General features: G+C 30.5%; 1 protein-coding gene across 1 annotated transcript; it reads left to right on the top strand.

The window, feature by feature from the left end:
• Positions 1–506: 506 nt before the first annotated feature.
• On the top strand, positions 507–7229 carry LOC110625766 (triosephosphate isomerase, chloroplastic). Its single transcript, XM_021771389.2, has 9 exons — positions 507–854; positions 1255–1281; positions 3244–3313; positions 3612–3735; positions 5127–5211; positions 6043–6175; positions 6284–6457; positions 6664–6746; positions 6892–7229. Exons 1-9 carry the CDS (start codon positions 651–653, stop codon positions 6946–6948), a joined length of 957 nt encoding a protein of 318 aa, XP_021627081.1. The 5' UTR covers positions 507–650; the 3' UTR covers positions 6949–7229.
• Positions 7230–16431: the final 9202 nt, after the last annotated feature.

Here is a 16431-nt window from a genome sequence, read left to right as displayed (position 1 = left end):
AATTTTTGTCTTTTTATTTTTTATATAGTAAAAAAGTATTTTTTTATCAATTTTTTAATTATACCATTTCAAAAATATTAAATTTTATTAAATATTAATAAATATTTTAATAACTAATAGTAAATTATTTTAAAATTAAATAAATTAAGTAAGGTTGTAATAATCTATTTATATATTAATTACATATGAAAAATAAATAATAATTTTAAAATAATAAAAAATTAAATAAAAATTATGAATTAAATGAATATATTTTTGAAAAATATTTTTCTACATAATAGAGCCGTAAGATTTTTGGTATTTTAACTTTACATTAATGAAATAAAAAATCAGTAAATCAAAGCGGCAATGAAAATATTTGATATATGCTTAAAACAAGAGAGAAAATATATGATATCTGCCATTGATATGTAAACCAGTAAAAGTTTAGGACATTAGAAAATAGAATAAAGAAGAAAAAGCAAGCGGATAGAGGGAAATCATTATCTTGGACCGTGTGATGACGTGCGGAATACTCGCGTGAAACTATCCCGCTCACCTAATACTCTTCAATTAACCCATCACCCTGCCGCAGCTTCAAACTTGAAGGCTTTCAAAGCATCTCTCTCATTTCCAGTTGCAGAGAGAGTGAAAAGCAAGTCAATAAAACCATGGCGATGCTCTCTACATCCCTCTCTGGCCCCAAATCCGCCACCTCATATTCAGCTCCTCATTTCTCCGGTCTCCGCCGATTGTGCTCTAAGCTTGACAGCAGCACCTCTCTCTCTTTTCTCCCGCATTTCAATTCTCAACTCCGCTTTTCTTCTCCTCGCAAACTTTCCAGGAACGTCGTTGCCATGGCTGGCACTGGAACGGTGAGTTTCTTCTTCGGCAATGTGTCTCTCTGGATCTTGTTCGAATGCTTTCAAACACTGTTCAATTTTTTTTTTCTTTTTCTCCCCTCTTTCTGTATAGCTAATCATCTTCCTTATTTTGCTTACTTGATGGAGGAATTTTGAGGTAATCGTTACTAAATATCACAGAATAACTGAACTTGGAACTTTACCATGCTTTGTTCATTTATTTCATGTTTGCTTCGGAAATTAAAAGTAATTTGCTTGAAAATGTGGATTAGAAGAAACAAGATCTTTTCAAGATTGATTACTATTCTGATTGTGTTGATTTTTCTTTTCGTTTTTCTAACATGATAAAGCATTACGGAATCTTCTGTCTGGCCATTTATTAATTGACATTTCTCTTTGGTTTTGCTTGCAGTTCTTTGTTGGTGGGAATTGGAAGTGTGTAAGTAGCCCTTCTTTCTTACTTATTTAGTCATTCAGGCTGCAATTGTTTCACCGAAAAAAAAAATTTCCACATTTTCTGAAGTATGGGGATTTAGAAAAAGTAGCAAATAATTTTTTTTTTGTTAAAAGAAAAATTAGTTAATTGTATGTTTGGATCAATTCTAATTTCTAAAATTTTGTGGAATTCAATTGAATTTCATGTTGTCATGTTGTTTTGTATGTTTGGTTTGAATAAAAATTAGAATTTAATTCTAGTGAAATGGTTTATAACTAAAACCAATTTCTTCAAATTTTGATGGAATTTGATTCTACAAACTTACATAATAATGTTTTGTGTACTAAAATGCCCTAACAAAACTTTTCATCTTAATTATCATTTATTTTACCAGTTAATTAAATAAATAACTGAAATTAATAAATCATTAAAAAATATTAATGGTTAAAAAATAAATGATTAAAAATTATTTTAATAAATAATTATACTTTTTAATTTTTATTTTATTTATAAATATTAAATAAATATAATACATGCTACTAAACAATCTGTCATCTGCCTTAAACTTTCACTTTCTTGAATTGGTCGAATGAGATGGAAACTTTCTTACACAAGACTATATACAAATATAACTTTCATGTTATTTATTTTGATTTTATTAATATATTGTTAGAGGGTATACATTATTAGTAGTAGTAGTGCTAGTGGTTAATTATTCTACTTTCTTTTGTTGACATTTTCTATATTTTGAGTATTTTATTAAGATTATTTTATTTTTAAATTAAAATTAAATAATAAAAAATAATTTATTTTGTTGGAACAGAAAATATTTTTCATGAAAGATGTTTTTAAAATATAAACTATTTTTTGCAAACAAATGACCCTTAATTCTTTATTCCTATCTTAGGTTTTCTACTTTGCTATGCTATTAGTTTGCTTTCCTTCTGTTGTATGGTTCCCTTTAAACTTATGTACTTTTTACCAGAACTTGTTCTCAAACAAAAGTTTTTATTGAACTTCTATTAGCCAAACAACACCCTTTATATGTTTGTATTTAAATCTAGAAAATATAAAAGTGTTACCTTTTTAGAAAAGATTTTAAATCTCAGTGTATGTTATCCTTTTTTTTAAAATTACCTCTTTGAGGATATTTCTTTTCCCTTTTGCTTTCTTTGTTATTTACCTCGTTTTCTCGGGCATTTTGCTACCTTTTTTATACTTTCTTCGTCTTATAATTTTTATCTATTTTGTTTTGTCATATATATGAAATACAATTTTTTTTATTAACTTTCCAATATACTCATATTAAATATATTAAATTTTATTAAATATTAAGAGATGTTTTGAGAAGTTTATTATGAATAAGATAAATTAAATAGAGTTTTAATAGTTAATTTATATGTTAGTACAATGTAAAAAAAGAAAGCGGACAATCATTTTGGAACAACAAAAAAAGGAAGATAGATAAAAATTATGGGACAATGGACTTTTTTTCTTTAACTTTTCCAGATTTGATGAATTTAATGGTTTTTTATTGGGTTGATGTCATCTTCATACTACACGATTTATTGGAAATTTCAATCAAGTGCTGTTACTCAGATTTGTTCTTCTTCTTCATACTGTTGTTTCTGCAACTCTATTTCTTATTTGTAAATGTATTTCCTGTTCCCTTTATCTATGTTATTGCAACAACTGGGCGTTTAATTTTTTTCCCGGAAAATTACTTGTTATCAACTTTTACACAAGATTTTTGGTTCCATTTTATGTTATGGAATTTAAAATGTAATGTAGTTTATTTATTGCACTTTTCAACTTTAGTTTGGCATGGTTTCTGTGAAGATCTTTTAGGCTTTTCTTTTTTCTATTAGTTTGTGGGATTGCTGTTACTGAGATGCATAGCTATTGTATTCTTTCAATGCGTTGGCTTTGGTGTCTTCTAATGACTTTCATCTTTATTTTTTCCAGAATGGGACAAAAGAATCTATCACTAAGCTCGTTTCTGACTTAAATGATGCAAAATTGGAGGCTGATGTTGGTGAGATGATTATTTTCTTAACTTGTGGTGTTTCGTTTGCTGATTGCTACGAGGTTTGCTACTCTATGAATGGTCTATGTTGTACTGGCTATGCTTGTTAAAAGGACTTATATTTTCAAATTAGATATGGTTGATTTTGTAAAGTCCAAGCTAATGTTAGATGTGGTTTATCTTGCTTGTAGCCATACAGAAAAGAGATTTTTCTATCTGGAACCTTTCATATTATCTATTGTTTTTATGAAAAAAAAAGCTAAACGGCATATGGTTCTTACATTTTCATTTAACTGTGAGTTGGCAGATGTTGTAGTAGCACCTCCCTTTCTTTACATTGATCAGGTGAAGGGTACATTAACAGATAGAATTGAGATATCTGCTCAAAACTCCTGGGTTGATAAAGGTGGGGCATTCACAGGCGAAATCAGGTTGGATTTCACTTTTTCTTTTTTCTTTTTTTTTTTTCTTATCATAACAATCACGGTTGGTGTTATTGATTTAAAATCACGGTTGGTGTTATTGATTTTAAATCCTTCACGTAATGTTGTAACCATGGGTCATAGCCATAATTTATTGTACTTCATTTTATAGGCCTTATGTGATAAAATTATGTAGTTTGAAGCAAGAATCAGCCTGCTTAAATTTATTATTTGTTGCTGTATGGAATATTTTGCTGATTGTAGACACAAAACATGGGTGATAAATTATGGTAGTTGGTCTTTTGTTATCAATTTATATTTTCTTTTTTCCTCTAAGTTGGGAATTCATCTTGTAAGGAATTAAATTTTGTTTTCTTGAGCTGAAATTTATTTTTAAAAAATTTACTATTTAATCCCTATATTATGAGAAAACTCATTAGTTGGTCTTTTAGCATTGAAAAATATATTAAAACGTTTTTGAAATTTTAAAAAATCTATTAATTAGTCCTTTCATTAGTTTTAGTCGTTAAATATTATAAAAAAAGTCTAAAATATCCTCGATACGGAGGAACTAATTAGTAGATTTTTTACAAAACTAAAAGACTAACTAATGAGTTTTTTCAAATCACAGGGATTAAATAGTAAAATATTTAACGGTTAAAATTAATAGACGGACTAATTAGTAAGCTTTTTAAACATCAATGACGATTTAATATATTTTTCAAAATTGAGAAACTAACTAATGAGTTTTCTTGTAACATAGGGACTAAATAATAATTTTCCTTTTTTTTAAAGGAAATAAGATGATCCTGCTTGGCTTCTGAAAATCTTTCTTTTCATTCTCACATTCAATCTTTTGAAAAGATATATCATTCTAGTGTTTTGCTTTGGTAATGTTAGGTTGAAGAAAAGAAACTCAAAGTTTATTATATTCAGACTACATGAACCAAATGGTTGTTAAAAAACATCTTACTTTTTCCAAGTTATTCTCTTATAAGTTATAATTAAAACTTACACGCCGGGTTTCTATCAGTTATTAGAGTTGGATTAGAACTTAGAAGTGCCATTCCTTTGCTGCAAAATGCACTCTTATGCTGTTAATTCCAGAGTCTACTCAAAGTGCAGCTAAACAAAATCCTTGTTGAGACACTTTTTGGCTAAGAAACTATAATTTTATTGCACTTAGATTACAAGTTGTGGTAATAGTTAATTCAAATGCATTTACACCAATAATCCACATGTGCTTTCGTTTTAGTCCATACTCATGTATGGTATAGGATATCCAAGTTAATAAATTATGGTTCATCTCTTGTCAGTTAACTCACGTGTGAGGTTTTCCTTGGATGCTCGTCTCCTGAGTCCTGGTATTTTTCGTACATATCTTTTACTGTGTTTTGCAGTGTGGAACAACTGAAAGATATTGGCTGCAAGTGGGTTATTCTTGGGCATTCTGAGCGCAGGCATATAATTGGTGAAATCAATGAGGTAAAAAGTTAGAAGAAAGAAAATGTGTTTTTGAGAAGTTTCAAGGACTAAAAAATTGTTGTTTTTGTGGCTTAATTTCATCTGTTCTCAGTAAAGCTATCTTTGAAGATAAGGGTAGTCACCTAATTCCATTTGTTACTGCAACATCATTCAATTTGACTTTGTTCAACGCTATCACTGTTGCTGGATTTTGGTATAATTTCCATCAGATTCTGAGACAACAACGTGCTAAACTTTTGCTGATTTAGTTGTATAATTAAAAGGTAGGCTAGAATTTTCTTAGTAAAACATAAAAAAAAGGAAAAACAATAGCTAAAATATTCCCAAGAATTTGACAATAATGACCTTGTTGAAACAAAATCAAAGTGATTTTTATATTACAAAATGCATTTTAATGCTTGGCTTTCAATGATGCCAATACGTCAAGACCTTGAGTTAGATTAACGCAAGTAGATACAGAAGAGAAATTCAAAAATGCACAAGCACTCAATAGAGAAGTGAAAATCCAAAAGAGAGAAAAACTGTTATTGATCTTCCTCACCTGAACAGTGAACTGCTAGCTTAAGCAGATCAGCTTGTCCGTTATGGATTTAATCCCACAATTTTTTTAGTTTCTGTTATTTCTTCCTCACATCATTGCCAGCTAGTATGTTGAGGATGACATGATTACGTCATCATCAAGTTTCTTTAACAACTGCAACTTTTCTGAATTTGTTTTTGAGTTTCTTGACTAATTTTCCACATCAGAGTTTATGCATTGTGTAGCTTATTGATTGGATTTATTTTGAACTCGAACTGAAGCTTTTTTCCCCACCTTTTTTTTCTCTTCAGTTTATAGGAAAAAAGGCTGCTTATGCCTTGCGCCAGGGTCTTGGGGTGATAGCTTGTATTGGTGAACTTTTAGAAGAAAGAGAGGCAGGAAAAACCTTTGATGTTTGCTTTGAGCAATTGAAGGCATTTGCGGGTAATTGCTGATTTTTATTTCTCCTGAAATACAAAAATACTAGGTAAGAAGTACATGGCATTGTCGAAGAGAACAATGTCCTTACACCACTGATATCCTTATTTGTAGATGCTGTGCCAAGTTGGGATAACATAGTTATTGCATATGAGCCTGTATGGGCTATTGGGACTGGAAAGGTGGCCACACCTTTGCAAGCTCAGGAAGTGCATACAGCTGTCCGTGATTGGCTTAAAAAGAATGTCTCAGAAGAAGTTGCTTCCAAAACTCGAATTATTTATGGAGGTATGTAGGCATCTACATTGAGAACGTGATGTTAACGAGACAAAAGAAAAATGTTTCACTTTCTTTCTAGACTACAAAAGCCAGCTGGTAGTATGGCGCCCTGCAGATTTGTATCAGTTCACACCTAGGTTTTTGGATACTGCAGTGCTCTATTTCTTTTTAGCTGATGCTTTATGTAATCTGATATGTCTGAGTTGTGCTTTCAGGATCTGTAAATGGAGGCAATTGTGCTGAACTTGCAAAGCAAGAGGATATCGATGGTTTTCTTGTTGGTGGTGCGTCCTTAAAGGTATACTATTTTGCCAACAATTATTTGCCTTACAAGATTTCAATACTGTTGGAATATCTATACTCTGGTCGCCTGGGCATAGTTTCTACTTTTAATGGATTGGGGCTCCATGGATGATTAAAATATATGATATTTTGTGATGCAGGGCCCTGAATTTGCAACAATTATCAATTCTGTAACATCCAAGAAAGTAGCTGCTTGATTATGCATACTGGTTTGGCAGCTAAAACAAATAAAAGAGCAGATAGAGAATACTTCAGTTTGAAGTGTACCGTAATCAACATATGAGCTAGTCTCATTAGATGGAATTTTGATTGTTATTCCTTTTTTTCAGAAAAAATAAAAAGAAAAGAAAAAAACCTTTCCAGAAAGAAAGAAAGAAATAATCCTTTCACATGTATGTGTATTTGTAAAATGGAACTATTACTATAATGCCATAGTCTCAGTGAAGCGCTGTCTTTTTGTGACAACTTCAGATTAGCATATTAGCATTGATTTCATACTGTTTAGCATGTGCAAGTGCTCGCTGCTTCTTATTCAGTATTTGATCTTTGATCTTTCTAGGGAAAATTAGCTTAAATGGATCCAAGAAAAATATGTGTAGTCATCACCACATTGCAATATCAACTTGATTTACTGGACCATTTGGGATGTGCATGAAATGTCTAAAATAATTATAAATGATTATAGGAGGTACACAGGACCTTAGTCCTATAAAACTGACGGAATTACCATTATAGCCGATAAAATTACGAATATTCTTATAGACAAAAAAAAGTCTCAATCATTTTGAATAATAATAATATGAAAAAATTGCTTTTTACTCCTTGAAGTATATAATTAATAGATTCATTCTTTTATTTTTAAAACTTAATACTTTTAGTTTTTAGGTTTAATTTCATTAAAATTAGAGTTCTCTTCATAAAAAATGTCATTAATGACAGGAAAAATGTCTGAACTATCATTTCTAAAATCCAATACTTTAGTTTCTGAAATTTAATTTTTATAAATTTATAAGCTCCTCTCTCAAAGAATTGAAGGAAAAAAAATACATTTTCATTCCTAAGATATTATATAATTAATAGATTCGTCCCTTTATTTTTTGAATTTAATATTTTAGTCCCGAAGCTTAATTTCGTCAAAATATAAAAAAGAAAATCTCAAATTTAATCTTTATAAATAAATAAAAATTTTAATAAATTTAAGATTCAAATTCAGTAAAGATAATATAAAAATCAAAATATATAAAATTTAAATTATTAAAAATAAAAAGTTAAAACTCAATAAAAATTATTTTTGTAATGCCGCTCTATGTTAATCACGCCATTTGAAAAACTCATTAAAATATTTCTGAAATTTTAAAAAGTTCATTAATTAGTTTTTTAATTAATTTTATTTGTTAAGTATTATAAAAGAATTTAAAATATCTTGATATTGAGAGATTATTAATTAGTAAACTTTTTGATAATTTGAGAGATCAATTAATAATTTTTTTTAAATTATAAAACTAAATAGTAAAATGTTTAGTGATAAATTAATAAAAAAAATTAACTAACAGACTCTTTAAAACGTTAAGAATATTTTAATATATTTTTTAAATTTTAAAAATTAAATAGTAAATTTTTTTATATTATAAGTACTAAATAATAATTTTTTTTATATTTTTAGATTATATTTATTATTTATTTTTTGACAAGTGAAAATTATTAATCTAACAAAAATTTTTAATAGAATTATATTAAATTTTAAATACAAAAGTGTTTACTTTCAAAAATCTAAAAATAAATACATTAATTATTCTTATTTTAGAAATTAAAAAAGTAACTTTTTCTAATAATATTGATGATATTAAATCTTTCTATCCTAACAAGATATGAATAGTTTCTGTAGCCACTGGTCTTTTGTTTTGCTTTGTTTTGTTTATTTCAATAATAGAATAAACTCTAAATCTTCTGTACCTGAATTGGTTTTTGATATCACTAGGCTCTCCTAATAAAAGATCTAAAATCTCTAATTAAATATAATTTGTTTTGAAGAATTGATATAAAATTCTCATAAAAAGAAGAGACCACAAAAAAAAAAAAAAATCAAATAAACTATTTTTTTGACGACCAGATAAAACATAAAAGCACCTGGAGACAAAGAATCAGCTCTAAAGTGGCATTGATTTGAGTTATTGGGAGAAAATACGGAAAAAAAAGAAAATGCAGAATTAATAAAAAACAAAGGAAATGATGAGAGCAGTAAAAGAAGAAAGAAAAGATACATGGAGGGACAAAAAGCAAATCTCTATGATATATATATATATATATATATATATATATATATACATACAGTAATGGTAAAAAAATTTTCTAACTATTTACGTTTTAATAAATATAGTTAAACTATAAAATTTAATTAATATATCTTAAATAATTACTTATATTTATTTATGTCCTATTAAATTTAATGAAAATATTATATCATTATTTCAGTATTAAAAAAAATATTTTAATATAACTCAAAATAAATATTTATAAAAAAATTTTTAAATTTGACTAATTTTAACAGTTACCCCTTATAATTTTTTTAATAAATATATTTTAAATTAATTTTTTGATTTGATTTAATATTTAATATTGATTTGATTTATTTATAATTTCGAATCACACTTTTTAAGAGTTAATAATTTATTTTTTAATATTTTTTTTACAATAATAAATGTAACTTTTTATATAATTATCATAAGTATTATGATAATATTTTCTCTAATAAATAAAAAATCATGATTCTCCTACTTAAAAAATTAATTATATTAATTATATTTATTTTTACTTAAATTAAAAATTAATAATTAGTTTACTAAATTTTAAATGGTTAGATTCCTTACAGAATATATAAATTGTAGTTATAAATTTAATTGAAATTCACTATTTTCAGTTTTACTAACTTATATATTATAAGTATAATTAATTTTTCATATAGCAAAAATAGTGATTCTTAATTTACTAAATATAATGTTATCAGAACATTTATAATCCATAACTATAAAAGAAGTTGTATTTTTCGTTGCAGAAAAAAAATTTTAAAATAAGTTATTAGCCCCCAGAAATATTTCATCCAAAATTATAAATAAATCACCTCCACATTAAAATCAAATCAAATCAAAAAAATTAATTAAAAATATATTTATTAAAGCAAAAAATTTAAGATATAATTGTTAAAATTAATAAAATTTAATCTTTTAATAATTATTTATTTTAAATTATTAAAATATTAATTTTAGTACTGATTAAAGTTGACATTTCCATAAAATTAAATAAATGTAAATAATTAGTTTAGAATATATTAATTAATTTTTATAATTTAAAATATATTTATTAAATCGTCAATTATTTTTAAGATTTTTTTAATGATTATGTTTATAATATTTGAATGCACTGTATTGTGTCCATTGATCCGTTAATGAGATATTATTCATATCGTGTAACTTAGTGCAATTCGTATTAAGTTTCAACATTTTGATGTTAACTAATTAAACGGGTTACGTTCGGTTGATTTTTTTTTTTTGAAATTTAATATATTAAAACATAAAATTTTTAATTATACAATCATAAGTCTCACTAAATAAATAAAAAAAATCTAAATAGACAGATCAAACCTTAAAATGAACATGATATATATATAATCTGCAAAATCGAATTGTCAAGCTTTTCTAACCAAATAATACAAAAAAGCAAGATACATTTAGAATAAAAATAAATAAAAAATTATAATTTAACAATTTTAATTATGTTTCATTAATTAAAAAGTTAATTTGTGTTTAAAAAATAAAAATATTAAATTTTATTTTTATTTAATTTTACTTTTAATAATAATTAAAACATTATTTTAATAATGCATGAATTTGAATAAATCTAAAAGTTTTTAGATTCTACTGTTTCGATCTCTGACTTTTATTTCAAAAAATAAAAATTATAATTAAAACATTAAATGAAATTATCACAAATTTAAATTACACTCTACTCAATATATTTTATTTTATTTGAACATATTTAATTTTTTAATAATAATTTATAAATATTTGTATTGAAAAATTAAATATATTTGACTCAACCGTGTAGTTCGAAAGTAAATTTGGCATTTTTGCAGTATTTTATTCTCCTACTACAGCTCTCAGTACACAGATCACAAGGCTCAATAACGCCACGCAGCAATCAACTTTTAGGTATTTGACACCCATTTTGGTTATTTTCTTGATGGCTTCATATTCTAAAAACAGTTTAATCTTTTTTTTTTTTTTTCCCTTTGTCTAAGACAAACTGGTTGCTTTACTTTCGGCTCCAGCAACGGCAGCATGATTTGGTTGATCCGGCTGCTGGGGGATCTTTTGCTTGGGATATTGCGGTCTTTGCGGTGGTTTTGCTTTCTTACCAATCTTCATGTCGGATGGTTTGGACCTCTTTGGAGGTTAGATTAATTATCTTTAACATAAATTAGACATCAAATGCAAGACAATACCCTAATTATTTTAATGTTTATGGAATTAAATTTTGCGAGTTAAATATAATCTACTGCCTTCTTCCCAAAATATTCTGTGATTTAAAGTTTATGCATCCAAACCAATACTTTTAATTAATAGCTTTTTTCTAGTAAAGTTTATAATAATTTATTTAAAATTAATTATAATTTTTTTACATATTAATATTAAATAGCATAAAAATGAGTATAAATATAAAATTAATATTACTTTCAAATCCTCAAAATTACAGATAATTTAAAATAAAAAATAATTTAAAACCATAATTATTATAGGACAGAACTAGTATTTTTTTAATTTAATTTTAGATGAAGCTGAAATAAAAAATCTCTCGACACTTAGAACGAAACTATTTCGATATTAATGAGTATAGGTGATTGGTGAATTAAATATTTTTGGTTCCTTTACACAATTAAATATTATGTCTTTATATAAGAGGCAATATAATAATAGGTCAATGCTTTGGAAGAAAGTGTTCCCTCTCCTACCTTTGTTATTTGCTATTGACAGCAAAATTGAGGATATCTTTGTTTAAGAGTTACTTATTATTATTTGTACATTTAGAATTTTTTTTTACTTTACAAAAAATATTTTCTAATATCTAAAACACTTAAAATAATTAGTTAATAAAAATATTTTCCAATCAAAGTAAAAATTAAATAATTTTAAAAAAATAGCTTTTTTTTTTAAAGAGAAAAGGCTATTTTTTTAAAATTTTGAATATATTATTAACACCAATAAATATGTATTTATTAGTATTAGTTCTTTTTAATATTGCAACTACATAATGGAAATATTTTTTGTAAAAAAATATTTTATATAAGTAATTTTTTCAAACAAATAGTATTCAGTCATAATTTTTATGGCTGTTTGTTTAATATCATTTATTTTCGTTTATCAGAGATGTTTAATTCAACTCATTTTTAGTTAACTTAAAAAAAAATTTTAATTGAAGCTTAATTTAGTTAAAAATAATAATAAAAAATTTCAAAGCTAGATCAAAAAGCAAAGGTATTGTTCGTTGATGCTCAATTGATTCCAATTTCTTTTTTTTCGTTTATTTTTATGTTTCATAACGATACAGCTGAAAAATAAAATTATGTTGTGATTAGCTAAATTTATTATAGAAAAACGTAAAGTGGTAGGTATTCACGACCGCTATTTCAACGCTCAAATCAGTAAAATGAAAAATAGGGTGAATGTAAAACTTGAAAGTAAGTTGTATAAGAATTATGTACCTTTGTCTTTGTGATCTTTAGCTTTTATACTGTAAAAAGCTAAAGTTAATTATAATATTCCCTAAAAATTCAACAATGGATATGACCAACTCGTTGGTAAGGGATCTTCTCCAATTAAGTGGTCGAAAATCTTGTGATCACAGGTATAAAGGGAATCTACTAAATTGTACCTATTAATGGTAACTTTCTTATGGACTCTTGTCCTGAAGTTGAGAGGGTGAGTCCGTTTGACTCGTCGAGTCTTCTTTTCTCTTGGTTATAGATACCAGGGTCATCCGGACCTTTCTTTCTACGAGTAGGACCGTGTATCGATTTATCAAATCCTAACCACGTAGCCCTATCTTATGGTGATAGCTCATTACCTACTTTGGGCGATTGTTGTGTAACATCAGAGGTCCCCCCACTAGTCTTCGATTCTTTAGATTCGAAGGTGATAGTTGTTTTCATGATCTGGAGTACATGACTTGTTTAGGTTGGCCTTTCATACTTGCATCGATTTGCCTTCCCTAGTGGTCTGGTCGCAAAATGTGTCACGGTCCTAGAATGTAAAACATACTGACTGTGTGGTCTTAGTTTAGTCCGTCAAACCAAGTTAGCCTCTATCCGGATTGAGCACACGATGTCCTTGCTTACTTGCCCTGCCGATTGGTCAGGTCCAATATCTTATCTGGCAAAAAGTGATCCGAGTGATATAGTAATGCCTTGACGAGTTTTCTAGCTTTCTTTAGCCCCAACCAGCCTTGGGGATCCTCCAGGCATTTTTCAGTCCTGGCAAGCTTTCAGGTATTTTCTAGCCCTTGCAAGCTCCTTGAAATTTTCTACTACTGGTGAGCTTTCAGGCATTTTCTAGCCTTGGCAAACTTTCGAGCATTTTCTAGCCCTAACGGGCTTCCGATCATTTTCTAACCCTTGTGAGATCCTTGGCTTTTTTTAGCCCTGACGGGCTTCCGTGCATTTTTCAGCCCTAGCGAGCTTCTAGGCATTCTCTAGCCCTAGAAGGCTTCTAGGCATTCTTTAGCCCTTGCGAGCTTCTTGGCCTTTTTCAGCCCTAACGGGCTTCCATACATTTTTCCAACCCTGATGAGCTTTTAAGCATTCTTTGGCCCGTGCGAGCTCCTTGGCCTTTTTTCAGCCCTGACAGGATTCCATGCATTTTCTAACCTTGATGAGCTTCTGGACATTTTTCTAGTCCTTGCAAGCTCCTTGACCTTTTCCAGCCTTATCGAGCTTCCGAGCATCTTTTAGCCCTGGCATACTTTTGAGCATTTTCTTGCCCCGACCAGCCTTGATGAGCTTTTGGTTATTTTTCTTTTTGCGGACTTCACTCGAGCTTCTGGGTATTTTTTCAGCCCTATCGAGCTTTCGGGCATTCTCCAGCCCTAATGGGCTTCTGGTCATTTTTTAGTCCTTGCGAGCTCCTTGGCCTTTTCCTATCGTTAAAAAGTCTTGCCCACCTTCAATGGACCTTCTTCCTTCTCAAAAAGTTTTCAATTTCTGGGAGTAATTGTAAGAGCAACATCAAATGCCTTGGAGACTTTTTAGGACTAACATCTAGTTGATCGACCTGGCATATTATCGCCTTGTGGCCTGACATCAAATGCCTTAAAAACATCTTGTGAAGCAGGGTTAACACCTAGTCGGTCGGCCTAGCATTTTCTCATCTTATGGCCTAGCTTCAAATACTTTAGAATCTTCTTGTGAAGTAAGGCTAACACTCAGTTTGTCAGTCTGGCATATTCCTATCTTTTGGCCTGGTGTCAAATGCCTTAGAAATATCTTATGAAGCGGTGCTAGCACCCAGTCGGTCGGCCTGGCATATCCTCGCCTTGTGGCCTTGCATCAAATACCTTACAATCTTCTTGTGAAGCGGGGCTAACACCCAGTTGGTTGGCCTGGTGTATTCCTAACTTATGGCCTTGTATCAAATGCCTTAGAATTTTCTTGTGAAATAGGGCTAACACCCGGTCGGTCGGCCTGGTGTGTTCCAGTCTTGTGGCCTTGTTTAATGGGACTAATACCCGGTCTTCTGGCCTAACGAATTCTTGACTTATGGCTTTGTTTTAATGGGACTAACACTCAGTCTTCTTTCTTGGCAAATTCTCAAATTATGGCCTTGTTTAGTGGGACTACCACTTGGTCTTTTGACCTGATGAATTTCCGACTTATGGCCTTATTTTAGTGGGACTAACACTTAGTCTTCTGGCATGACAAATTTCCTACTTATGACCTTCTTTAATGGAACTAACACCCAGTCTTCTGGGCTGACGGATTTTCAACTTATGGCATTATTTAGTGGGACTAACACTCAGTCTTCTAGTGGGTTCCGCTTTGAAACTTTTATTTTGTAATACCCGGCTAGACTCCGATATCGGAATTCCTACCGTCCGGTGGAATCTCGGATGTCGGAAGCCTCTAGTAGGGTAGAAACATGTTTTCATAAAATGTTTTAAGGTATTTCATGGTTTTAAGTATGAAAATTAAATGAGTTTTTGCATGAAAACACCTTTGGAGGAAACTCAGGTTCGGCCGCCGAAAGTCAAGTTCGGCCGCCGAACATGCATGCGTTTTGGAGGCACGTTAGGCCCCCGAAAGCATGAGTGAGGGAAGTCCAGGTTCGGCCGCCGAAACCCAAGTTCGGCCGCCGAACATGGCATGCATGCGGAGGCACTTTCGGCCCCCGAACGTGGCCTGGCCAGCCACCTATAAAAGGGTCACTTAGCCGAAATGGGCGAGCTTTCTCCCATTTTCAGCCACAGCTAGCTTCCGACCTCCCTCTCCTCAGATCTTGTGTTCTTTCTCCAAATCTCCTCCATCTTTCTTGAGTTTTCACCTCTCATTTGCAAGTTTTGAGCATTTAAGACAAGTTTTGGAGCTTTGGGAACTCAGGAGCTCATTTGCTTGGATCTCCGAGTTTAGGTCGTCTCTCTCTCGATCTTCAAGAGGTAAGAGCCGATCTTAAGCCCATTGTATGTTTTAAGTAAGTTTTAAGTTGTTTTATGGGGTAGAATGGCATGTATAGGGTTGTATGAGTTTTAAGCAAATGTTATGTTTTTGAACAATGTGGCATGTTTGAAGTGTTGTAGTTGGGGTATTTGATAGTTTGAGACCCCTAGGTGTGATGTATGATGTGTATGCATGTTGTAGAATAGGTTTATGCATGATTGGTTAGTTTTGGAGGCACAAATGCATAAGGGAGCCAAGTTTCTGCCCTTTGGCAGAAACCAGGTTCGGCAGCCGAAGGAACTTTCGGCCGCCGAACATGGCTGGGGAGGCAGGCCTTTCGGCTGCCGAAGTTGCCCCCGAAAGGAGACTTTCGTCTCTGTCTGGGACTTTCGGCCGCCGAACATGCATGAGTTTCGCCTCTGTCTGGGAGTTTCGGCCGCCGAAGGTGCCGCCAAACCTGCCTGACTTTCGGCTCTGGAGGGACTTTCGGCCGCCGAACCTGCCGCCGAAAGTGCCCTGTCCAGCCATTTCTTGCATGTTTTTCTATGATTATTCCATGATGTTTTAGGGGGTTTTGGGGAATAGTTTAGAGTTATGTTCAGGTATGTTTGGTCCCTCATTTAAGTCCACCTGTGTAGGTTCGGACCCGAGGAACCGAGGACCCCAGTAGTGAGTTCAGCTGCTTCTGAGTCAGTAGAGCTTCGGCCAGAGGTGAGTAGAATAAACCTTATGTTTTAAAGCAAATGAATTATACAATTGAGCATGTTCATGCATCATGAATGCCATGTGATGAAATAGGTTGTTTGCATTAGAATCCACGAATATGTTGCATTGCATTTATGATGTTGATGTGGATTGGTTATTGGATGACCCTTTAGTCCTCATATGATATGATGATGTTACGGCATGAGATAGTATGGAAGTCCAGGTTGTACCCATTCTACGTCCCTGGCACGATGTAAGAGAAAGTCCAGGTTGTACC

Source organism: Manihot esculenta, chromosome 11 (genome assembly GCF_001659605.2).
Source record: "Manihot esculenta cultivar AM560-2 chromosome 11, M.esculenta_v8, whole genome shotgun sequence".
Taxonomy (NCBI): domain Eukaryota; kingdom Viridiplantae; phylum Streptophyta; class Magnoliopsida; order Malpighiales; family Euphorbiaceae; genus Manihot; species Manihot esculenta.
This window is presented reverse-complemented; position numbering and strand designations above follow the sequence as displayed.

Excerpts from the sequence above, each read along its gene's own strand:
- LOC110625766 (XM_021771389.2), top strand. The coding sequence starts at position 651 with ATGGCGATGCTCTCTACATCCCTCTCTGGCCCCAAATCCGCCACCTCA. Across the intron at positions 3,736-5,126 it reads GCATTCACAGGCGAAATCAG|TGTGGAACAACTGAAAGATA; the intron begins GTTGGATTTCAC and ends TGTGTTTTGCAG. Across the intron at positions 5,212-6,042 it reads TAATTGGTGAAATCAATGAG|TTTATAGGAAAAAAGGCTGC; the intron begins GTAAAAAGTTAG and ends TTTTCTCTTCAG.